We start from the raw sequence: 25,710 nt of genomic DNA, 5'->3' as shown, positions 1-25,710 counted from the left end.
ATTCCTGAAATGGCAACTGTAGATTTAAAATTTTAAAAAAAACAGGAAAGTTGACTGTGAGAGCTGCTACTTCCAGGACAGGTGGAAATTGCAATATTTCTTCACTGAAATGCAAAACTGTTGTGTTTGCCTAATTTGCCAAGATACTGCTGCCATGTATAGGAATTCAATGTAAAGAGACTAGACCAGTCAAAACAAGCATATCACAAGCTATGAGTGACAGAAGGTGAAGCAACTGGAAGCGGTCTAAGCTTCACAGCAACGGTGTTTCAAATGAAAATCCCTCTAAGGAGATGCTAATGCTAAATACGGTAAACCTATTGCAGAGGGTGAGTTTATCAAAGACTGTCATGAACTTTTACCAGCAGCTGGATAAAGGCAGGTATCCAGAGATTCTAATATTTGCAGAGAAAATGCTGCACTTGTTTAACTCCACATATTTGTGTGATCAGATATTTTCTGTTCTGAACTTCAACTAGAACCACTTGAGGAAACTGAATGACTCACCTGCATGATATTTCTCAACCACTGCCTTAAACCAGACCTGGCCTGTGTACTGCAATCCAGATCTCAGTATCATCCTTCACCTGAGTGCCAGTAAGTTACCTGTTTTGGTCATCTGAGATTAATAAATACTAATTTGTCAGTGTTTTAAAGGTGCAATATAGTTCACAGAGAATAAGTTGATTTCTGAGTCTCATCTCAAAGTTGTCAGTATCTGACAGTCTGAGTTGCCAAACCACAGCGTCGGGTTGAGACTCACAATTTACATGTTGCCTTTTTAAATTTCTTTTGTGTTGGTCAAAATGACATTTCTAAATATATGCAGTTGGACTAATAACACTTTATGAATTGCAATGTTGTTGTTTTGTACCTGTAGGTGTGACATACTGGACCATTGAACAACTTCTCATTCAATGGTTTTTATTTATTTCCTACATTGTAGGTTAATACTGAAGACATCAAAACACTGAAAGAACGAATGTAATTATGTAGTAAACAAAAATGTTAAAATATTGTTCAGGTTTTGGGGTCATTCCATATCAACTCAGCAAGATTATTGGAGATCAATTGCTTGACTGCCTCAGTATCTCTTGAAATTTTGTAAGTATGATCTTTGGTATGTGAAACTGACAACTGGCATTTTTTTTTTGTTTGTTTGTTTTGACTGAAATTTCATTTTCATAATTTTGCACCAAATGGAAATTAACAATAAATCTCTTGAAAGTTGGAAATTGAACTGGGATGCCACTGTGAGATGTCCATATCTGTTCAGAAGTTTCTGGTGAATGGAGAGAATGCAGTAAATACTGGGGCACCAGCCTCAGTTTTGTGCTTAAGATCTCTCACATTCAGGATTTGTTCAAAAATTGCAAATAATGGGGATTTTTTTTTTTAAATAAAATAGGAAAAATATATCTCTCAAACGTAGAATATATTCTATTTGATGTTATGAATAGAATTTTTTTCTTAATGGCATTACCAATGCTTAGAAAGCTTTATATGTTAGTAGAATGGGAGTTTTGACCAATCAAAGTTGACACAGGTAAAAAAATAATTAATTTCCAAATGGTCAGATGGATGGGCTGCACAGTGGTGTAGTGGTTAGCACTTTCGCCTTGCAGCAAGAAGGTCCCTGGTTCGCGTCCCGGCTTTCCCGGGATCTTTCTGCATGGAGTTTGCATGTTCTCCCTGTGCATGCGTGGGTTTTCTCCGGGTACTCCGGCTTCCTCCCACAGTCCAAAAATATGCTGAGGTTAATTGATTACTCTAAATTGCCCGTAGGTGTGAATGTGTGAGTGATTGTTTGTCTATATATGTAGCCCTGCGACAGACTGGCGACCTGTCTAGGGTGTCCCCTGCCTTCACCTGAGTCAGCTGGGATAGTCTCCAGCACCCCCCGCGACCCTAGTGAGGAATAAGCGGTGTATAGATAATGGATGGATGGATGGTCAGATGGACATGTTGAATCATGGGAAGGCTGATGAAATTTGGGACAGTAAGAGATTGAAGTATAATACGAAACGCAGAATGATTTTGTTAATACCTGGCTATGCCTGGGTCACTTACATTTATTTCCATTCCCATGTGAAGAAGTAAAAACAAATGTCATTTAAAATAAAATTTCTATAAGACAGTGCATTGGCATTCAACTTTAATGGTTCAATGAATGTCAGGCAGGATGGTTGGTCCTCATTTTCACATGATCAAATCTGGTCCTCTTTGACAAAAAAGTTTGGACACCCCTGTGCTATGGTCTTCATCAAATAAACACTAAATAAACAGCATTTTTTTAATCAAACATTGATTTTAGAGTTGTATATTTTCATGTACCTGTGATTATTGTGTTTTCTATGTTGTGTGACCATAAAGTGACAGCTATATGTTGTTTCTGTTCCACAGTTACATTGTGAGTAAAACTAGAAGCTATTAACATTGACAGTTAGTTGTTGAGATCAGATGTTTGAGCAAGAAAAGCTGTTTGTGGATTAACTGTTTCAACTCACAAATAATCAGCAGCTTATCAATAATATAGATTTATAAGTTGCAGAAATGGAGAAAGTTGCAGCTCTGTTCTTATTTCTGTCCTCATGTTTCAGTCTCTGGTAATTGTGACTCTGTAGAGGCTCCATCATCTGATGCAGGTTCCTTGTTCTTCTTGCTTGTTCTTGCTCAAGACAATTGTTTATTGAAGATTGTTCTTTATTCCTTGTCCTGTTGAAGAACGTAGAACCAATCAGATGCCTCTCTGATAGTTTTGCATGTTGGATAAAAAAACTAAACATTTAAAGTGTCCATATTTTGTGCACAATACTGGACAGGAAATTTAACTGGAGAGACAAGATTTTCCAACTTGGGTTAGTTGCGGAGGCTTCATATTTGGAAAACAGTCACAATTAACGGTTTTGACAGAATCCCAACTTCATTGGAGTTTACTCTCCTTCTCCAGTCTTCCCTGAGAGTCTGTCAGGACAGATTAAGAAATGAACAAGATAAATAACTGGTCAGATGCTTAGTAGAATTCATTATACATTTCTTATTATTGGATACTAATAATTAAAAGGAGTAATAGCTTGGTGTTTACAGAAGAGCAAATATTATCTCAGTATACTGTTGAGTGTTTTTAGGTTCATTACTCTGCCAAGGGGACGGAGCCTTGATGGAGTTATGTGACGATCGGCGTTGGATTGTCTGTCTGTCTGTCTGTCTGTTTGTCTGTTAGCAACATTTCTCAAAAATGGACAAACGGATCTGGCTGAAATTTTCAGGGAAGGTCAGAAATGACACAGGCATTAACTGATTATATTTTGTGAGTGATGTGGCTTATCGTCTGGATCCATGGATTTGTTAAAGATTTCTATATCATTGTAAGATAGTGGCACAGCGTCACTGTAACTATGACAACAAGCGAACGCTACATCAGCTGCCTGCTGGCAATCACATAATTGAGATCCGACTACAAACCAACCGTTCAACCAAAATCACACAAGGAACAACTGATTAAATTGTGGGGGTGTTTCCGAGTCCCATCAATTCCCGCCTCTACATATTTAGGTCACGCGATTCGGTATCCATACATAACGTACACCTGTGCTCAGCGCAAGGTCATTTTGTTTGTGTTAAATGGCCACATTCTATGTTGCCATGATTTCTGTCACAAATTTTTTCAAGATTTCAGCTGTCGGAAATGATACAGCAAATGAGCAACCTTGGCGGAGTACTGCGCTCTCTGAGTGCTTTTCTTGTTTTTATCTGCAATGCATAGATGAAACAAGGACGTACTCACTGTGATCAGTTAGGATCTGAATTACTGTCTTCAGAATCTGAGGCTAAAAAACAAAAACAAAAAGTTTGCGTTTAAAACAGAACCGACAAGACTGTAAAGATCAGACTGATTACAGATCTACAGTAAATATCAGAAAATCTTACTGTTAGCAGGTCTGAACCCTGAAATTAAGATGAGAGATGACTGTAGTTAAAATGATGGATCAATAATTTGCCATAAAGAAGTTTCACAGATTTCTGCTTTGAATATGAAGGCAGGACAGCTGCTCTTGTGTTACTGTGTACCGTTAGTCTTCTTCCTCCAGATGAAGAGTCCAGTGATGCAGAGCAACAGCAGCAGCAGACCTACAACTACTCCAATGACAGCACCAGCAGGAAACCCTGATGGAGAAACTGGAACCAAAACACAACCCTCAGATTTCATCTCTACTGCAGAACAGAGATAAATATGTTTCATTTCTAGACTCCACTGTTCTGACTGACTTACCCCAGTTAGTCCTGATCACTGATTTGTCCAGTTTGGTGATGAGGTCGTCTTTGACACCAGACAGCTGAAACACACAGTCGTACTTCTTCCAGTCTTCAGGAGCGATTGATGAGATGTTCAGGTCAACACTCATCTGGAAGGTTCCATCATGGTTGGGGAGGATCTCTCCTTTGTCCACGTCCTCATGAAGCTCCTCTCCATCTTTCCTCCAGAACAAGTCGACTCTGTCAGGGTAGAAACCTGTAGCGTGGCAGGTGACCTGAGAGGAGGGAGTCTTCTGGAGGAGAGACACTGATGGATGATCTGCAGAGAGAGAAACTGATGAGTCTTAACTGAACGTGACAGATCTGAGGGCTCTACTATGACGTGAAAGTAATGGGTTAGGAGGTATGTTGAGTCTAAAATGAGAGTTTTCAGTGTCACAAAGGTGGTTCTCGTTTAACCTGTTAGATCTCCATGGTAACTGATGCTGTGGAGTTAACCTGGTCTGGAGCAGGTTCTGCTCAGAGTTTCTGATTTAAAACGACTGTAAGAAGCATCTCCCTTTAACCAAAGCATTTCCCGACGATTATTTATGAGTGATACAGATTCTCAGCTGAAGGAAATGTTTCATCTGTCAACATGTTGATCTGAACTTTACTAAAACCACTGAATGAAACAGCTACAGTATCACACACTGTATGCATCGGGTTGCCATGAGAACCCAACATGTATTTAGTAAGTGATGCAGAAATCGTATAAATATGTTTTTATGTTTGGTTCTGCTGCTACAGTGGCTGATAGAACACAGGTTAGAAAACTGATGAGTTTAGTAGTATTTACTACAGAGAATATTTAATCAGTAACATTAATTTCAATTCGATTTGGTCACAAATTACAGTGATTTTCTGCATTATGGGGCAGTGTCAGACCTGAACACATTTCAGTACAATACCATATTTACATATATGAAGTCTGAAGTTTTACTGCTCTAATGTGCAGCTGTCAGTTATCAATAATAAGTTGCATTGATCAGTAAAATTAATATACAAACACATTTAACAGTTTTCTACCATCATTCCTGTTTTGCTTCATTTGGAGTAGCAGTGCTTTTTACTGTCACATATTTTTATATTCCTCATTGTTCTCCATTATAATAACCTGCTGACTGAAGCAGCTGCACAATTGTTTCATTTTGTACAGAAGAAGAGTGAAATGACATGTTTAACACCTCCTGTAGGAGCCAGGATATTTTTTTTTCTCTGTTATTAATTTCAGTTTTTCTTGAGTTATCCCCATCTAGTGACTGAAAGATGGGGATAAAAGCGAGGGAGGCTGCCAGGAAGGTGTGGCCTACCAAGGAGAGACAGTCTTTTGACCACACCACATATCCAAGGCTTGTAGCAAATACATCCTCAGTTTATCTTCAGCATCCTATGCCTTTTTTGTTTCTAAGGTTCAAAGAAGTTTTTGTTACAATGAATAGTGCTTTATTTTTTAAAAAATTTTTCTGTGGATATTATTTTCTTTTGGATGTGTGTCGAATCAGACAGCTACTGCAGTGGCTATATAGGTGCAGGAAAAGCAGGAATAGCCACTACACCTCCTTTAACGTGAATGCATGGAGTTGACAGCAGAAAGTCTGAGTTAACAAAGAAAGCTGATAACCACCTTTGTGATGCCCGTTAACCCTGATTGGGGTTTTGTCTAGCTGACTTATGCAAAGAAAACCCAGCTATGTCAAACCAGCTTCATAGTTTACCTCTCAGGATGTGTTGTGTGTCTGTTACAGCCCCTGGTGACCGTATGCTTTATTGATGTGGTGGATCCTTTGTGGTCTCTGTGTGAGGAGATGGTTTATGCTGACTTTCCATTACACCTGGCTGAGGAGCTCCAGAGCCACCTGTCTCCAGTCAGGGATGACTGACCTGGAGCTCCAGACCTGCTCTGAAGCTCGTTCATCTTCCCGCCTTCTACCATACCTGATTGGACCACCACCCAGCTCCCTCCACCTTCATCCAATCCAGCTGCAGCAATCACCACATCTAGGGTTTAAATCTGCAGCCCAACTCACAGTCCAGGTGACTGTGATTTAACATGAGCAGCTTGATTCAGTGCCTCTTGTGTCTTATGCTCTTTGTAAAATATGTAGCTTCACATAGTAGCTGCTTAACTAGGTTAGAAGTTACCTGTGTGTAGCTATTGAGAAATGACTACTCATAGCTAATATGTGCTTTGAGGCTCTCGTTTAGTTACTTTTGTTAGTCACATGGTTGTTGCTATCATGTCCTTAAATGTGGTCGCAGAGTTTAGTTTAGTTGTTGTTTAGACTTTGTTTTAGCTAATTTTTATAACTCAGTTTTCTTTTGTTTCTTTTAAAGTAAATTTTTTTTGGCCTTTATTGACAGGTGCAGTGGAGACAGACAGGAAAGGAGGGAGAAGAGTTGAAGGAAGACATGCAGCAAAGGGCCGTGGGCGGGAATCGAATCCAGGCTGCTGCGTCGGGGACCAGCTGCTGTACTTGGGTTGTCCGCTTAAACCGTTGAGCTATCTGGGCGCCCTATAACTCGGTTTTCATTGGTTCTCTGAGCTAGCAGCACCCATCAGACCTGTTTGCTTTGTGTTATTATCATCTTTTCTTTTGTTAATTACCTCATGAAGCAATAAATTGCTTTCCGTCACCAATACCCTGTTTTTTGTAACACCTAGTTGATCCTAGACAGTTGGATAGTAACTTCATCTATGCATTGTTTTATTTTCACTGGATGCTCCTGTGGATAGACACAGATGGAGAACAGAACTGTGTGTATCTCAGGTTGTGTAATTCTACCTGTTCTCTGCAGAAAACTCTTCCTGTACTGCACATACTTCTTCAGCAAGTCAGGGCACAAGTGGATGAAGTAGTTTTTGTTGAACTCTAGTCTAGCTTTGTCTGTGTCCCATCTCAGTTTGGTGATGAACGCCTGTGGTTTTGAAGCGATCCATGTCAGCATCTGTAGGTCCAGCGCTATGAAGTCTTCACCATCATATCCATATTGATTAAAACCCCTGATTTCTCCAGTTTCATCATCCCATTCACAGCCACTCATTCTCTGTAGGATGTGGACACCTGTGACACAGAGAGGGAGATTTTATTGGTTTACTGTTAAGGCTGACTGACATGGACACAAATATCACCTCAATAATCTTCTGACTGATAGACAACCAACTACAACCAGCACTATGGCTACAATAAAAAAGAAAAAAGTTTTCAGACACCCTTCAAATTTTACACAAATATTGTCATGAAATATTTGTGGGAAAAAAAGGGTTTCAAAAGGTGTGGCTGAATTAGACAGACACAAACAAATACAAACAATATTTTTTGAAAAACTAATACAACTAAATTCTTGACCGTTTTAATATGTCATGTCTCAACATTGTCGGTATCAAAGTCATGTAATTAATATTGAGTAGTCCTGTCATCAGTAAATCAGTAGAGCTCTAATCCTGGCATGTTCCCCACAAGCCTTTCACACTGTTGAGGGGTAATCTTGTCCCATTCTTCTTGAATTACTGCTTTTAATTCTTCTAAATTCTTTGGTTTACACTTTGAAACAGACCTTCTGATAATCCACCACAGATTTTCAATGGGGCTCATGTCCAGGGATTGAGCTGGCCACTCTAAGACCTGGATACTGAGCTCCCGTAGCCAAGTTCTACTAACCCTGGATGTGTTCAAGGAGCATTATCTTGTTGAAACATCCAGTTTTGACCTCGACAGAACAGTGCACATGCAGAAGGGAGCATGTGGGTTTTAAGAATGGCACAATACTTGGCAGAGTTCAACGTGCCATCATAGACAGTGAGATGACCAACACCAGCAGCACTCATGCATCCACCATGATACTGCCTCTACCATGCTTGACAGTAGTACCCTCACATTAGCAGGAGGAAGATAAAGCTGGAAACTGGACTCATCTGACCACAGAATCTTCTTTCTGTTCCTGGCTGTCCAGTTCTTGTGTGCTTGGGCCCGATGATGCCAGGCTAACCTCTGTCTCTCATTGGTCAGGGGTTTCTTGACAGCCTTGTAGGACCTTAAGCCATGATCTAAAAGTTGACCACGTACAGCGGAACACTGGACACCAGTTTGGTTTGACCACTGCTGCTGAAGCTCCTGTGATGTCATTCGGCGGTTTTCCCTGCACATGCAGATCAGGATGTGGTCATTTCTTGCTGAAGAAACCCTTTGACACCCAGATCTTGGTTTGTCTTCCAAGCTGTTGGTTCATCTGTATTTCTGCAGTGTATCCAACTGCTAAAGGACTGCATCTGTACTTCCTGGCTGTCTGGTGGCAACTGTACCCTTCCTGGCTGAGAATCTGTATCTTCAGGTGTGTTTCCTGCGTTAGGTTCCTTGTTTTCACAATTTTTGTCTTTTAAGAACTTTCAAATGTGTTGCTTTATATAGATACGAATCATAGCAACAAAAATTGTGTCTTTTAATAAAAAGCATGAACTCCATTACTGGATCACTGGTACTAAAATGACCAAATACTCAAAAGTTCAAACGTATTTTTATGGAACCTATCAATTTTAAGTTTTCATAGCTTTTTTACGATTTGTTTAGTATTTTGGTTGACTGCGACAGACTGGTGACCTGTCTAGGGTGTCCCCTGCCTTTGCCCGAGTCAGCTGGGATAGGCTCCAGCCCCCCCCCGCGACCCTAGTGAGGATTAAGCGGTGTATAGAAAATGGATGGATGGATGGATGTACTAAAACAAACTGCACTTGAAGACCTAAGAGTGATTCTGAATGCAATATTTCACAAAGGCATGGAGTGTCCAAAACCTTTTTTCCACCAACATGCAAGTGCAGTGTGATCTCTCTTTGCCACAGTGTCCCCATTTTGTGAGGATTTCACTCATTTTCACTTTACCACAGTCTCACTGAGTACCAACACAGAGGATGTTGACCTACTGCAGCTGTTATTGGACCAATGAAAGCAACTCACAGACAATCATCATCCTAAAATTGTGGATGGATCAAAGTGAGACAGAAGCATAGAATGATGAGAAACTGAGAGTAAATTCCTAACTGTAAATATTGTCACTTTACCACTGACACCTATTGAAGCATGCAGGGATGTAATGAGGAGGCTGCAACCAACCATACAGAATATGGGATGGATGGTTCTAGACAGGCAGAGCTGCACAATGACTGGGTTTAATACACTGGGAAGGAGCCCATAAAATTAGGGCACCAACATACTTTTAGTAGTGAACAGACAAAGCAAAGCAGAGCTGCTTGAATTTAAATTCAACTGTCTCACAGCTGTCATGAAGGAGAAAAGCCTGGATTGAAAGCAGACCTCGTCATATTCCAGGACCAGAAGGTTTTCTTAGATGATAGCAGAAGAAAATGAGCACAGACTTGTAGCTAAACTAGGATGCTTCAGGAATTCTCAAGAGAATGGAATTAAATCTAATGTAATCCATAGTTTAGCACAATTTAAGTTGTCTCTTAGGTGACTTTGGCAGGACAAGAAAATGTGCAGACAACACTTAGAGGTAATTTTACCTTCAGAGACAAGTGAGCAAATGACAAATATAACAAGATCTAAGAGTACAACTGATGTGGAACAGAAAGGGGCATCAGACTGAAGCACAATGAGGAACTTTAAACTGAGAACACATCTGATGTGCAGCTCTCAATCTTACAAGAATTTGTCTAAATCAAAGGCAACAGACAGAAGCCATTACTGGACTTCAGGCAGTTCCATCAAGCTGCTGTAATGTCCATAAAACTCTCATATGAAGTGTCAGTAAATGCAGATCCTGTGAGAAACTGGCTGTCCAGGATTTAATGCTTGCAGGAGAACTCTATGGGGAATTTTCAAATTATGTCTACAAGGAAAATTCTAGTAGAAAACTCAAATTATCAGTAAATAATTTCATAACGCCACCAACTTTTCTGCCTGCAGATGTTTTGAGTTGAGCAGATTTTAGCTTCACAAATGTAGTAGAAGTGGCTGCAAGTCCTTAAGCCTTGTTCTAAAAATCACTGAAGAAGTGTTGATATTTAGTGCGGCATCTTCCAACAGAGGGACAATGCATTTCAGCAGTGAAAACATACATTAAAAAATATCTTACCTCCTGTTTGGTTTAAGAGTTTCATCAAGCTGTTGATGGTGGCTCTGAAGAAGTGCTGGGTGTTATAGCATTCCTTAACGTAATATTCCAGTTGTCGTGGGTTGTCTTTCATGAACTTTCGTGCCCAGTCCTGTTTGGTTTCAGCCGTCCTGATGTTGCTGTCACAGTAACCCACCTGAACTTCATCAACCTGAATAGAAACCATAAACTCTGGGAAGTCTGGGACTCCAGAAGTTGCAGTGATGAATAATATCAAGGAGTGTTTCACTGGAGGGAAAAGGAAGTTATCAGCTTTTGAATTGTGTTGTCTTTTTTCACTTTTACATTTTAAAATCTATTAAATCACAATTCTTATACTTCTTATACTTCTTCCTATACTATTCTTATACTGTTCCTCCTATCATACATGTGTGCACAGTAGAGATGTGCTCATTTGCAATGACATATTAAATATAATGAAGAATGAAACAAAATGAAATGAAAGCAAGCATCGTCTTCCACTCTATCTGTGATGGCCTGTGTCAGATATTCAGCTCATTAAGCCACCAGATAATCCATCCAGATGTGAAATGAAGCGCTTCATTTGTGCTCAGTATCATCATGCACAGATACTTCAGCAAGTACTCGGCCTCACTCGAAAACAAGGGGCATAACAGCTAAATGTGATTTTAAATTGTTGCTCCATGAACCTTATTCACCAACCTGCACTGTCTGACTTCTATCAGTTTCCTACACAGAAATCTTGCATGGTTATTATTTTCAGAGTAATAATGAAGTCATGACTGCTTTTGAGCATCTGAAGGTTCAAGATGTGACCTTCCTCTGCAAAGGGATAGTTTTGCTTTAATATCGGTGAGCCAAGTGCATTTAAGGTAAAGGAGATGATGTCGTGAAAATAATGCAAGAACAATCTTTCTTCTGTGACAGTTTCTGGTGAGACAGAACTTTTTGAAGCACCGTCATTGTAGACTTTCACCTTCCAGCTCTGCCTCTTGCCAAACTGTAACCTGCACATGACACACACCTGATTTCCACAATGCACATTCTCTCTTCATTATTAAATATTGCACACCTAATGCATGTAACATATAATACACACACAAATTATACAAGTCAGAAAAACTATATAATGTTTTGGACTATACTCATACTACATTTAGGCCAAATTTAATTGCTCTGCTATATTATCATTTATTTGCAATCTATTCTGCATTATTATTCTGTACCATATATTTTACTATATTGGAATATTTCACCTTCCATTTTCCATTTCACATGATCCACTACATTGCTTGACTGGACTAAATGATTTTAGAGTTTCTATTTTAAAATTTCAAGACATTTTAACAATATTATAACAGTACATCTGAGTATTTCACTTCTCTATTTGTGTTTGCCTATTTCTCTCCTTGTGCTGCTCCAATACGTGAATTTTCCATCTAGTGATCAGTTAAGGTTTATTTTTATTTAACTTATAATTTTTACAGCTGACAGAGAAAGTCTAACAGATCCTTTTCTCCACCAGACTGAATCCTGTCAATTACTCTCAGCCATGACAGCTGCAGCAAATACTGTCGTCTTCAATGCACTGATTTAACAACTATATAAAAATATCATCGATAACAATCGTAAGTCAGTTCTGAACAGATACATGTCAGGCTGAATCTGCGCTATTAAGACACTTGTAAGACTTTAAGAAGTGAAGTGAAATTAAAAGACTCAGGCGCTTTGCAGACAATAATAACTGAACCAACAAACAACAGCACCAGGAAGAAGTAACAGTTAACAGTTACTCTGAGATCAATACAATACAATAACTTTATTATTATTTTATCTTACCCGAACATGCAACGTGACAGAAGAAGAGAAAAGCCAATAATTTCTTCATCTTCTCTTTGGGAAGTCCTGGAGCTGAAGGGCTTCAGTCAGATAATCAGAAATAGACAGAGAAAGTGGGGCGTATACTTCACTGAAGTTACAGTAAATACACAGAGCTTTCTCATCAGGAATGTAACTAGACCGGTCTGGTTTAATCACACAGGTATTTTAACATTTGTTTACTCCTCAGTCCTCAGTCTCGTCAGCATCCACAAAAACTACAAAAAATAAAGGACATACAAGAAACATTTCAAATCCACATTGTTCAGTTATTTTAAAAGTTTTCTCCCAAAAGTGTCTCTAAATAGACAAACTCAAACAAGAAGTCTCTCAAGCTTTCAGTTGATAGATGGATCCAAACATACTAGCCTGCAACAGCAATGCATTAAACTGTCCATACCAAAGCGCTCTTGACAAATATTACAAATAAATAAAACCTAAAAGTCACAAACACAGAGTGCACCTCTGAGATTGTGTAGAATTTCTGGCCTGTCTGTCTATCAGATAATGTGTCTGATCCATAACACCACAGGTGTGTCCATTAACTAGACAGTGATCATGTGATCATTCTTCATCAAATAAACATTGTAACAAACAGCATCACATTTTTTAACTAAACGTTAATTTTAGAGTTGTATATTTTTCAAAATCACCTTTATAAACATCTTATTTATTGTAGTTTTAATCAACCTCAATCACAAGATAAATTCGAACAGTAATGAAATTACAACATAAGATAGAAAATTCAACTTGTACTAGAATCTCAAAAATAACTGACAGTCACAACAAAGGAAGGAAGGCTAGAGATGTTTAAGGACATTTTATGACCAGTTAGGCCAGTGTTGGTGAAAAGCTAAATAAATAAATAACAACAACAATGATAATGATCATAGAAATAGTTATTATTATTATTGTTATTATTACTATTATTGTTATTATTATCAGTAGTAGTAGTAGTAGTAGTAGTAGTATACATAATAATTATTATTATTATTATTAACATTTTAATATGATTTCCTCCAGAACAAATTCCTCATTGTAATATTTAAGTATGAATTCAGGTTGAAAAATTCTTCTTCATATCTGATGCTCTGATGAAATAAGGTGACTGTCTTCCCTATTTCTGATCTTTGTCACACCCTGATTAATTATTTACAAGGTAATTACTTTTATATTAAAAAAAATTATTAACACATGACAAATTTTCATCTAGTCACTGGCCTAAAAGTATTTTCCAAAGAAAAAAACACAACATCACAGACACGCATACAACCATGAAACTTCAAACAAAATCATCCATCCATCCATCCATCCATTATCTATACACCGCTTAATCCTCACTAGGGTCATGGGGGGGCTGGAGTCTATCCCAGCTGACTCAGGTGAAGGCAGGGGACACCCTAGACAGGTCACCAGTCTGTCACAGGGCTACATACAGAGACAAACAATCACTCTCACATTCACACCTACGGGCAATTTAGAATAATCAATTAACCTCAGCATATTTTTGGACTATGGGAGGAAGCCGGAGTACCCGGAGAAAACCCACGCATGCACAGGGAGAACATGCAAACTCCATGCAGAAAGATCCCGGGAAAGCCGGGACGCGAACCAGGGACCTTCTTGCTGCAAGGAGAAAGTGCTAACCACTACACCACTGTGCAGCCCCAAACAAAATCAAAGCATATGAAATATATATTAATCCATGTAAGACAACCACAGAACAGAAAGATTAATTAACATGAATAAATGAAAAGCAAACACAACAAAGGGAAGCAAGCTGGCTGCAGGAAGGATGAACCAGATTAATGCTGACAAGAGCTCATTATCAGTCAAACATTACTGCTTTTAAAACATATTACTACTATTGTACACTTGTTGCTACCTTTCTGTGTCCAGCTGCTCTACCTGCCTTGAATTGCACTCAAGGGATAAATAAAGTTTTTGAATTGAATTGATTTCACTGACATCTGAAAGTGTTGCATGTGTTCTGCTCATACTGGTTGGAACAGAGCTCCATTGTTGTTCAGCTTTAACAGAAAATGCAGACTGACTAACATAACTCTTTCTCAAAGGGATAATGAACTCCTCCCTTGCTAGACTTTTTGGGATTTGGTTTCTGTGTCTAAGTGTAGTTTCTGTTGATGTATTTATACAACTATCAATTTAGTGTGAAGCTGTAGTTGTTGTTATAAAGCATTTTCCGAACTTATAATTTAAAGCAGTTTGGTAATGTGTTTCCTGTGTCATCAACGTTTCAGTAAAAACACAAACGGATCTGCATCCTGGAGTTGCTCTAATGATGTAGACCTGTGTTATCAGGGGTGTCTTCTTCATCTCGCGATATTTCGTTATAGACCTCGTCACTATCCTTGTGTCTCTTTTGAATTACTGCTAGTCAAATGTTGCATCATTTGTAAGTGTTTGAACTTTTAGAAAATATTCCAATATACGTTTATATACGATTGTCATCATTTTATTTGAAAAAATCATATTTTTCGTCTTGGTAGGGAAGACGATTGAGCAGAGAAGGAAGCATCGCATTTGGATTGGAACGTAGCCTCGCGAGATTTCCTTGAGTTGAGTTTGAGTGAATGCCACGTCTTACCAGCAGCACCAACGTAGACTGAATATCAGCAGTTTTCCACGCAGGACAGAGTCCCACTGTGGCCCAACAGGCAGCGATATCTGACACTATCGGGTAAGAATCCGCTGTTTGTTATTCCAACGTTTTCTGCGTTTATTGGTGATGCTTCTGCTGCAACAACATGCTAGCAAGTTGGATATTAGCTAGCTAGCCCGCTAGCAGGCTTCCTTAACAACTTGTGGAAACCGGCGATCGGTGGTTCCTGACTGATGCGCGGCTTTCTTTTGTTTACTCGGAGAGTAATCTTGACGCTTTTCAACTGAGATTCAAAGAGATTAACTTCTTAACGTCCGCATCTGATGTGTGAAGCCGCTAACAAATATAAACGCAATCTATGACAGGGCTAGCTAAAACAAACTCAAACGGCTGAGCTTACAGGGAATGCATCATTACAGGTTTTACATCAGCGCTGCATGCACTCAGCACAAGATAGGGGTTTAGTGCATGTAAGTACTAAATACTGTGGGCCACTGTAGTGTTATATCTGGGCAAAGTAGCGAATGAAAACCTAGCATAGCATAAACGGAGAGCTCGGCCATAATCTGCTGTTATTATTTTATTTTATTGAAAAACACCCAGTTTGAGTGATCCACTTTCATTTCAGCTTGAATACTTACCGTTAGCATCTTGCAAACCTGCTGATGTGATTGACAAAGGATAGCTCTACTGCAGATGGAATCCCTGTAGGCTCATTGTTGTCTGATCAGTTAAGCCACGTTTGGTGGAGATCTGGAACATTTCTGACTGATTGTGGTGTTGTAATAATGAAATGCATCCTTGTTCATATGGACTGACCACATAGTCAGCTTTTCAACATGAGTGTATCACTATAAACTACCCAGACAGCTTATTAGCCAAAGTCAAAGAGCTTGAAATAAGTTTAAAGATCCTGCCACATTACGAAATCCATTGTAGCTGCAAAGCTTGTTATTTTTTCCCTTCTTTAACAGCGACTACAGTTTCTTACAGATGAGTTTTCTATTTACTCTGTGTCTTCTTCTGTGTACTTTTCGTCATAGGGGATAATATGGGCTGTGTACATCTGCTGGTACTGACACTGGCCACATCTGCAGTGCTGCTGTTAGCCTCTCATTCAGCCGCCGCTCACAGCCATTCCCACGGTGACCATGGACACGCCCACTCCCACGGCCACCATCACCATGGCCACCATCACCACGGCCACCATCACCACGGCCACTCCCACGGCGACGATGATGATGGCCCTCAGGTGAAGATGTTCCACGGAGCGAGCAAGTGGAGCGCTCAGGCCAATCTGCCAACGCATGAAGAGGAGCACCACGGGCACGCTCACGGTCACGGGCACGCTCACGATCACGGGCACGCTCACGATCATGGACATGCACACTCTCATGATCACGGTCATGGGCACGCTCATCATGAGGATATTGTTCGAGTCCACAAGGACAGCGGACATGGACACTCACATGGAGGGGAGAGAGTGAAGAGGGACATGGTGGAGCTCTGGACACAGGTGGGCTGCTGGGAACAGCAATGGAGCTGGTTTACAATATAGTCTAAAATATTTGACACAGGAAGTGTTTTATCCTCCTGCTGCAGATATCAGTCGTGCTGCTGAGGGTGAATGTCTGTTTCCTCTCTAGCCGCACATTTTAAAATTAGAATCTGGCAGTCTGCTGGGATAAATATTAGTTTGAGACTGCTTTGAATGGGCGAGTTTAATGAGAAAAAAAATGGTCATTATAGAATTAAGTTTATAGAGAAATTAAGATTTTATGGAAAAAAATTCTGACATTTTGAAATGGGGGAATATTTGCTTCCTTGCTGAGTTGTTGATATTCAGCTCCAGTCATCTGTTGCTCTAAAGAGTCACTGCACCCAACCGGGAAATAGTCAGACACCCATTAAACCGCAACTTGCCATTTTTACATTGGGTGTTTTTTAATGGATTAAATAAATCAGAAGCTTTGTGTTAATTGGTCAGAAGTGCTGGTTGTTTACCCCAGTTTGCGGTCTTTATGCTTAGTTAAACTAACTGTCTCCTGGCGTCAACATAATATGTAGTGGGCAGATGTTTTGTCCTCATCTGAATCCCTGCAAGAAAGTGAATTAACCCTTTTTCTAGAATGTCAGACCAGTTCTTTAGAGGCTTTATAGGTACAGACTTTTAGTGAAAATGTCACTTAAAAGCAATAGTTTGTAGTGTTTTATTGTGGAAGTGTATTGTTCATTTTATTTTGTCCACATGGACACCTTACAGTGTAATACAGTTTGGTAAAGTAGAACCTGACTGCACTGTTGATTGAAAGCAGTGAAACCAGCAGTATTCTGGAGACGAAATCAGAATGGGTCTTATCTCATAGAAAAAATGTTCAGTTGGGGCCCAATAAAAACATCACATTTCACTCTGATTGTTGCAGTGGGCAAAATAGGCTGGGCTGGAAACTGTCATCTACAACTTTTCAACTGTGTCACATGACACGTTTCACAGTTTTCTTCTAAAGACTTTCTGTAGCTCTGTTTTATTAACTTGAATGCTGTGTCTGGTCTTAGACTCACCATAGACACAGTTGGAGCCGCAGTCTGTAACCAGATGGTACTTTTCTGTATTGTATTTAACAACATCTGGGCACTCAGTGTTTGCCAAAAGCGGTTTATTCTTGTTTACCAGTCGTCAACAAAGTCGTTTGCCGTCCAAATGCCCCACTTGTGTGAAACGTCTTGCCTGTGTATTGGATTTTAAAGGTGCCTTCTGTGATCTCAGCAGTATTCTGGCTGTACAGATCCACTGTAAACAGAGTGTGGAAACTATAGACTGTATATTACAGAAGAACATTGACTCAGAGTCTGACGAGTGAAGCCAATAAGGAGGCATTTTAAACCTGCATTCTCTCCAACGACCAGCAGAGGGCGACTCGTCTGGTTGTAAAATGAAGTTTGATTGCATAGAATTCTATGAGAACGTTAAGTTGTTCACTCAGTACATGTTTTCCTATTGAGTTCATGATCTCAGTTGCTAGTTTTAATTCTTTTTGGGATCAACATGCTGTTTATGAGATAAATTATGGTCCTATTAGGAGTTGAACGGGTGATAATGCAGGGTATGTTTAAGGTCAGAGCTGCATTATAACTGACAGGTTGGTACCATGTTGGTGTACATTCGTATCCTCAGTTACATCCAGCCTTCTAAGACAACAAAACAATTGCCCACCAGCCAATAGGTGACTTCATGGTTGCTACATCCATCTTTTATGTACATTCACTGGTGGGAACACACTAAATTTAAAGTCTGGCTAGCTAGTTTCACTATTAAAGCATCACTGAGTGATTTCTCCTTGACAACACCCACTTAGCAGTTTATCCTCTTCCACAAGCCTCTTCAGAGAAAGCCTCCAGTGTAATTATTTTATTGTTGAGTCATTTTACTGATCGATAGTATCAGCTCCAAGCAGGTGAACTTACAGATCCAAGCACTTTGCTAAATTAGCTTCCACCCAGATTCTTTTTCCCTTCCTTTGTTTTTTCTCCCCTACTTCCTGTTCTGCTCTCATTGCCTGATTGATGATGCTACAGTTTTAAAGACATTTTCACCCTGCAGGAACACAACACAAACGTGAACTTCCCTCCATCTTTGTCCGCAGGCTGTCGGTGCCACGCTGCTAATCAGTGCGGCCCCTTTCCTCATCCTGTTTCTGATCCCAGTCCAGTCCAACAGCGACCAACACCAGAATCTGCTCAAGGTGCTGCTGAGCTTCGCCTCTGGTGGGCTGCTGGGTGATGCCTTCCTCCACCTCATACCACATGCTCTGGGTAGGTAGCTGAGATGCCGGTTTCTACGCTCTTTTTTCACCCTTTACTTGAGGCGAAAGTGTTACATAAGTGCATTTGGAATGTGAATTAAATCAGTTCACACGAATCCTGTGACAGAGGAAATAGCCCCTGGGTAATTACAGTCCATTAAGGCGGTTTTCCACTAGCACCTACTCAGCTCAACTCTACTCGGGTTAGGTTGTTTTCCATTACAACTGAGTACCACCTCATCGTGGGTGGAGTCATCATAGCACGGTGGCCCGGCCACGGAGTTAGCGTTGATGACTAACTAGCTAACTTACTGTCTGCAGGAGACAACAACGTTACTTTCAAAATATACTTGTGTGTTTAAAGGGAGCTTGCCACCAATGGGATAAGTAATGTTTTTGTGCAGAAGTCGCTCATGTGTCGTCATTCCCTGTCCAATCAGTGGCCTGCACTCTGTAGACGTCACATTATCGGCTCGACTCATCTCACGTGGAACCCCGGTACTGAAATAGTACCTGGTACCAGGTACTACGTCCTAATGGAAAACCTCACAAACCGAGTGGAGTTGAGCCGAGTCGGTGCTAGTGGAAAAGCGCCAATAGATTCACTCATTTTCCTCCATTATTTTTCGATGTTGCCACACGCAGGGAGCAAGAAAATCCAACAAGCACTGAATATTTTTGAAGACTCACCATCAGTGTTTGTCATCAAGCAACGATTCATAAGTTTCCACTCATCATTCACAACTTTTTTGACTGTTTTGGTGAAAAAATCAGCTCGACCTCTCTGTAATTAGTGTCTTATTATGTTTAATTTCCTTGTGTCATATTAATTCTGCACAGAGCCCCACTCCCATCATGGAGATGGAGATCATGGACACTCACATGCAGAAGAAGAGTCACATGACCACGGTCACTCCCATGGTATGTAGTTTCTACTTGTTTATATGTGGTTAGTTGGTACTCTGGTTTTTTGACAGGTTAGCAGTAAAGAAATTCACAAAAACATCCCGTCTGTCTACTTTTTTATGATAACTAGTGTACCACTTCGCTGTATTCTGAGCTCAACATGAATCAAACCTCCAACCAACCGCTCTCTGAATTCTACCTGCACAGGAGCTGCCCACGGTCACATGATGTCGGTGGGTCTGTGGGTTCTCGGTGGGATCATCGCCTTTCTGGTTGTAGAAAAATTTGTGCGTCTGCTGAAGGGAGGACACAGCCACGGACATTCCCACGGCCACTCGCATGGTATGCTGCACAGCCACAGTCCTGTTTATTAGCATAGTAAAACACTGAGCTGCAGAAAAAGTTTTTCGATTAAATGAGTGACCAATGAGTGACCAAAAGTTTAAGTTTTGTCAGCAGCCGTGTAGATTGCAGTATTTAGCAGATATTATTTTGTATGTGTTCAGTAGGTTTCACTGCTCTCAGGAAATTACCTGGCGACTAATTTGGACTTTATTCTGTGTAACACTTTCAGCTGCTCCAAAGGAAAAAGACAGTGATGGAGAGGAAGAAAAGGAAAAGAAGACGAAAGAGAAGGAAAGCAAGGATGAGAAAGTGCCAAAGAAAGAGGAGATAAAGAGCTCAGGTACTATGTTTTAAATCAATCTCTGATTGTTTACATTAATTATTCTGTCAATGATGGGCTACAGCAGAGGCTTTCTCTAAATAAATGCAAAATCCCAGGTCTGAATCAAATACAAAATGTTTGACATAGAACTTTAAGGAATATACATTTTGAATAATTACAATACCACATATTTGAAGATTGGTTGTGGCTTTGGTCTTATAAATCTGTATAGAATTTTAAACTTCTTTTGATAAATGTATTAAGTGTTTAGTAGAAAAACAGATCAATACCTTTAAACAAGATTTGAACGTGGATGCAAATACCTGTTACATCTGTCATTGCAGCAGTCGGCCTGAATTCAAAGTGTAAATTGACCTAAAAATACTGCAACATTTGAATGAAAAAAGTTGTTTCCAGTTTCTGTCTATGCTACTTTTCTTTAAACTTCCCACAATGCATTGCTTACCCTTTTATTGAGACGCAAACATGAAGCTACTTTCATGCGAATTTCACCTTCTCTTCCGCTTTCTGGGTGTTACTGTTCTCAAAATCCCCTTTATTCTGAAAACAACAGCCTCAGAGTGACAATCTGAACCCTGAAAATGGTGTTTTGACAAAGATTTTGAAGTCACAAGGCAGCCATTTTTCTTTTTTCCGGCAGATTAGATATGTTTTGGCAAAGTTCAAGTGTCTTGTGATCTTGTTCACGAGCGACAGGAACAGAATCATTCCCCAGCTTCTGTTTTGCAGGGGCACCACCACTGTATCCTGGGCTTAGTGTCACCCAAGATGATTGGGATTGGTTTCCAGAAATATAGCAGTTTTTTTGTCTCCCTCACAGAAGAATATTAATGAAATGCAGTGAGACCATTCTCCAGCATTGGAGACGCACTAATGTGATACTACACACGTCAGTCTTGCTGCAGATGATTGTTGTGTGTCTCGTGTTTGTAATAGTTTGCTAGGTGTACAATAGTTGACAAGAGAGTGACAGTTCAAGTCTTGTTTTTGGAACCAGAAAGTTTCTTTTGGAGTAGAGCCAAGGAATAGACAATCGTTTATTTAATGTCAACATTGTGTGAATCAAGCATTTCATATCCCCGTTGGAGCGGAGAGTTGTTATTGTGCTGCTTCCTATGGGCTGAAACGTGTTCTTTTGGCTTCCAGTCAGTCAAGGTTTTGCTGCTGGTGTCATGGAAATGTTTGTGATCTTGACATTGTTAACTTTCTTAGAATCTCAGAATCTTAACACAGAAAAGCAGAACTGTTTGACCTGACCCTCTGACCCGCTCTGAAGAAGTATCCCAGATAAAAGCTATCAAAAAACAACAACTTTACACCTTTTTTTAATCAAAACTCAATTTTTTTTTTCTGTTCTCTCCATTAATGCAGATATCAAGGTGTCCGGTTACCTGAACCTGGCAGCTGACTTCACCCATAATTTCACCGATGGTCTGGCAATCGGAGCTTCATTCCTGGTCGGTCCGGCCGTGGGCACCGTCACCACCCTGACCATCCTGCTGCATGAGGTCCCACATGAGATCGGAGACTTTGCCATCCTTGTCCAGTCTGGCTGCACCAAGAGGAAGGTAGCCGTCAACTCACGCTGTAGTTTAGAAGAGTGAAATGTGTGAAGAAAGGATCCATTTACATTAGAAAGACTATCTAAAACACAGTAAAGGTTGTTGTCCCAGAACTAACCCAGTGGAGCAATTTGCCATATACATTGTTACAACCTGGCTGTCTAGGGTAACCAAATTGTAACAATTGCAAGTGAAAACAATCGCTGAATTTCCAGAGTTCAGTCTGTTTTATTTTTGATAAGGGCAGGTTTCAACACAAAAATGAGGGGACTGAAAGCAAATGGGTGCTGCTGAAATTAAAGAAACAAATATAACAAAAAGTGACCTTCTCTAAGAAGTAAACTCCACCAGACTGGGGGGAAAAATAAAAATACATCAAACATAAATAAAAGCTCCAAATAGAAATACAAGGCAGCAACACCCCTAACTAAAACTAACAAAGGTCTCAGATATGGCTTTTACTTTAGCAATCCACACTCCTGACGAGCTCCCAGCCTCACACAAGAGATCACAGAATCCCCATGGGCAGCTCCCTTCCCTACAAACTGACACTGAATGCTGCCATCAACTGGCCTTTGAACAGTAGCTGGAGCCTTGATTGAAGCGGTAGTCCCTTCCCTGCTCCAATCCAACCTCAGCTCCAGATATCGCAGATGTGGTGGGAACAAGGAGGCGGGGCGACAACAGCACAGAAAAATACAAATTACCAGACAGCAGGAGACAGAGGCACAGGTCCGTAACAACATGGAGCTTAACAAACTGACATAGATACAGAAAATACACAAAATCTAGGAATTAACAGCTGCTGGTGCTCTGAACCCCTGGCAGTTACTGGGAGTTTTTTGCTCCTTTCATAGTTTTTTATGTATTTTTTTTCTGCAATATAAAGTTGTGCATCACCATTGAAACAGCACAACGACTAGAAGTAGAGAAAACTCCGAAATATATTTTGCAAAAACTGAAAAAAAGACTAGAATCGCCATGTATAACGTTATCCAAAGTGTCCACAGGTGTTACCTGTACTGTAAAACATGGTAATCTACATTTTATAGATATTTTAGTACTTAGATTTTCATTTTGTTTCCATACTTGTGTCCTATCTGCTCTGTGTAAATACATCCTGCAGTTCAGCCAGAAGTCTTTGAGTTGGTTGCACTGAAAGATTCACGATTGTCCTGATGAGTGCAGAATTTATTTATTTATTTTATTTTTTTTTTTTACTGAATCTAGAGTTTATTTTTACCAAAATTTTAAATGACACTAGCAGAATAAAGTGATTTTGATGGCATGTCACAATCTTAAGCTTATGTTTTGTTGTTTACTAACCAAACAGTACATTACAGTAGTTCATTAGAGTAGTTAAGGGACGGTAGGAAAGTTGATAATCCAATGGTACTTTTAAGTTCAGGAACCGGTTTTGACAAAACAGTAACCTGCTAATTGTCTCGTGGTCAGTACAATAGAAAACTGTCATGAAATGTAAAAGCCTCACTGCTCCTCCTTTGCTGTAAAACACTGTGGGAAAGCTGCTGGGTCTGGTTGGCAGCTGTGATGCAGAATGTTCCATTTACTTGATTTTGTTCGATCCCAAAACCTGCTGGAATTTTCTTTACACGGTTCACTTTTTCCAGCCTGTTAGAGGTTTTAAGAAACTGTAAAATTACATGAGTGCGATGAAGAATGTAAAGATGTAAACGGGCTGAAAGCTGTTCTGGTCACAGCTTGTTTCAACTATTTTAAATTCTGATCAGATCAGTGAATATGTGTTCAGATGTTCCCGGCGCACTGATCTTCTTCGTCTTCCTTCAGGCCATGTGTCTACAGCTGCTGACTGCTCTCGGAGCTCTGGCCGGGACGGCTTGTTCGCTGTTGGCCGAAGGCGTCGGCGCCGCTGCGACCGCCTGGATTTTACCCTTCACAGCCGGCGGGTTCGTGTACATCGCCACGGTGACGGTGCTCCCGGAGCTGCTGGCTGGTCGCTCCAGCTTCGGCCAGTCTTTGATGGAGATCCTGGCGCTGCTGTTCGGAGTCGGCATGATGGTTCTGATCGCAGAGTACGAGTGAGGCGCTGCAGAGCGGACAGAAACGTCGTACAGCGTTGAGACTGAGAGGGAAAAGGTCAAAATGTTTAAAAAGGCTTGTTTAGGTAGAGTTCAGGTGGAGTATCTTTGGCAGGGCAGTGTTTTCCTGTTTGTTAATTGAGCTGTATTCTGGGACAAACACTACCACCAGATGGAGAATGGCTGATTTTTTGATGTCTTGTGTATTTTTTTTTTTTTTTTTTTAAAGCAGTTCAAGGGCACATCCCCAGTTTGTGTTACTATTTGTGTATGAGAGGAAAATCAGCAGAAGAGACCGAGAGCTGGAATGAAACAATTAAATGAATGGAAAGGTCTTTGAGGAGGAGGACGAGGCCACCGATCGGAGCAGGAGGTGGAATTTTTCTGCACACTGCTTCTAATATTCACCCGCCACTTCCTCAACATGGACCATCCAGCTGTAGTTTGACTGCAGCTTAAACTGACAATGAGTTCCCTCCAAAAGTGGCTTAAATTTAATCTGTTTTCCAGCCAAAACATCAACGTTTCTGTCATTTGAGTGGCTGGTTCTCAGATCTACATTTCAGAGTCGGTCAGTGAAAGCGAACGTCTGGCTCTCCGCTCAGTTCTGCGTCTGAATGTCTGTTTCATTCGAAGATGCTGAATGTCAATAATGTTTTTACATTCCACACAATAAAGGTAAATGTTGTGGCTTCTGCACATGTTTGTAAAGTGGCCTCACGTTTTATCAAATCATGAAAATCTCCCATTATTGTTGTTTATAAAAGCAAAAGCATCCAAATTGTTTTCCAACGGATGGATGAGAAACAATGAAGACACTTGAAGCTGTGCTGAACGTCCCCAATAAAGGTTCATTATTTTCAAAGTGATTATTACCTTTCAGCATTTTTTTTGTAATTAAAGACTTGCTCTTGAACATATAATCTGATAATGTACTGTGTTAGTGTACAAAAGGCTGAAAGCTGTTTTATTTGACATGAAACTCGAGTTGAAACAAGCATGATTTTACCTGCAGCTATCAGATGTGACCACAGGAGGGAGCAGAAGGTTCCTTGTTAGTTTTAAACGCCTCAGTGGTTCCTGGCAAAGATTCATGACGGATAGTTCTCACAGACAGTGCAGAGGTATGAAAACATGCTACCTGATTCCTGTCATGCAGAAAATATAACACCCAACCTTCTGCCTGCTACTGTCAGCTTCTGTTTCTGTTGCATAAACATGTATAATATCAATTTCAACTATATTTTCTGAGGTATTAAGTGGATTAATGCCTGTAGGGTTGTAGATTTGTGTTCTTTGGTGTCAGAGTAGAAAACACAGGTTGAGTGTTTTGCAGGTGAGCACATTAAAAGGTGGCCTTTTGTCTCAAATGGTGTCACTTTTCTCATTTTTAGAGGTCCAAACACCAACTGTTCAATATTATAGTAGAAAACAAACACATTTTTTGTGAAAATCCAGAGATTTTCTGGAATTTTATGTCTTATCCCAATAATTGGCTTTTACTCAGGGATAGGTTTCCAGATGTCAGCAGGTAGTGGGATGTTTTAATGACAAAAAATAAAGATAAACAGCTGAGTTGTTTGCTGAAAGTAAATAATAAATAGTAAAAAATGACCAGGATATAATGGATCAACAGTTAAAGCAGTTTGATACAGCAATGATTAAAAGGCAATAATAAGAATGCTACCATAAATGATGAAATAATTGAAAAACAGCTAAAATATTTATCCATCTTTCACATCTGTCACATTTAAATGATGTCTGACCGGCACTAAGTTGAAATAATTCAGCATTTGTTATGGAT

General features: G+C 40.0%; 2 protein-coding genes across 3 annotated transcripts; one reads left to right on the top strand and one right to left on the bottom strand.

Annotated features, from left to right (window-relative positions):
• Nucleotides 1-2,138: 2,138 nt before the first annotated feature.
• On the bottom strand, nucleotides 2,139-12,336 carry LOC111562474 (major histocompatibility complex class I-related gene protein-like). Of its 2 annotated transcripts, none has more exons than XM_035943856.2 (8): nucleotides 12,226-12,336; nucleotides 10,387-10,653; nucleotides 7,083-7,361; nucleotides 4,274-4,576; nucleotides 4,072-4,179; nucleotides 3,931-3,948; nucleotides 3,788-3,830; nucleotides 2,139-2,964 (listed from the first exon to the last, which is right to left on the bottom strand). In XM_035943856.2, exons 1-7 carry the CDS (start codon nucleotides 12,272-12,274, stop codon nucleotides 3,793-3,795), a joined length of 1,062 nt encoding a protein of 353 aa, XP_035799749.1. In that variant the 5' UTR covers nucleotides 12,275-12,336; the 3' UTR covers nucleotides 2,139-2,964; nucleotides 3,788-3,792. The 2 variants fall into 2 exon arrangements, with proteins under 2 accessions (XP_035799749.1, XP_054873989.1); XM_055018014.1 differs by having other exon boundaries at nucleotides 10,387-10,576; nucleotides 12,226-12,248.
• A 2,478-nt stretch (nucleotides 12,337-14,814) lies between these two features.
• Nucleotides 14,815-24,775, top strand: slc39a7 (solute carrier family 39 member 7). The gene is made up of 8 exons (XM_023260982.3): nucleotides 14,815-14,965; nucleotides 15,931-16,403; nucleotides 18,532-18,700; nucleotides 19,531-19,611; nucleotides 19,804-19,938; nucleotides 20,171-20,281; nucleotides 21,656-21,852; nucleotides 23,656-24,775. The coding sequence occupies exons 2-8, from the start codon at nucleotides 15,939-15,941 to the stop codon at nucleotides 23,908-23,910; spliced, it is 1,413 nt and encodes a 470-aa protein (XP_023116750.2). The 5' UTR covers nucleotides 14,815-14,965; nucleotides 15,931-15,938; the 3' UTR covers nucleotides 23,911-24,775.
• The last annotated feature ends 935 nt before the right edge of the window (nucleotides 24,776-25,710 follow it).

This window comes from Amphiprion ocellaris, chromosome 15, assembly GCF_022539595.1.
Source record: "Amphiprion ocellaris isolate individual 3 ecotype Okinawa chromosome 15, ASM2253959v1, whole genome shotgun sequence".
NCBI lineage: Eukaryota > Metazoa > Chordata > Actinopteri > Pomacentridae > Amphiprion > Amphiprion ocellaris.
Note: the sequence above shows the minus strand (reverse complement) of the source record. Positions and strands in the feature narration are given on the sequence as shown.

Coding starts and splice junctions, on each gene's coding strand:
- LOC111562474 (XM_035943856.2), bottom strand. CDS start 12,274: ATGAAGAAATTATTGGCTTTTCTCTTCTTCTGTCACGTTGCATGTTCG. Junction 4,577..7,082: donor GAGTTTTCTGCAGAGAACAG/GTAGAATTACAC, acceptor CTCTCTCTGCAG/ATCATCCATCAGTGTCTCTC. Junction 4,180..4,273: donor AGTGATCAGGACTAACTGGG/GTAAGTCAGTCA, acceptor TTTTGGTTCCAG/TTTCTCCATCAGGGTTTCCT.
- slc39a7 (XM_023260982.3), top strand. CDS start 15,939: ATGGGCTGTGTACATCTGCTGGTACTGACACTGGCCACATCTGCAGTG. Junction 18,701..19,530: donor CCTCATACCACATGCTCTGG/GTAGGTAGCTGA, acceptor AATTCTGCACAG/AGCCCCACTCCCATCATGGA. Junction 21,853..23,655: donor CTGGCTGCACCAAGAGGAAG/GTAGCCGTCAAC, acceptor GTCTTCCTTCAG/GCCATGTGTCTACAGCTGCT.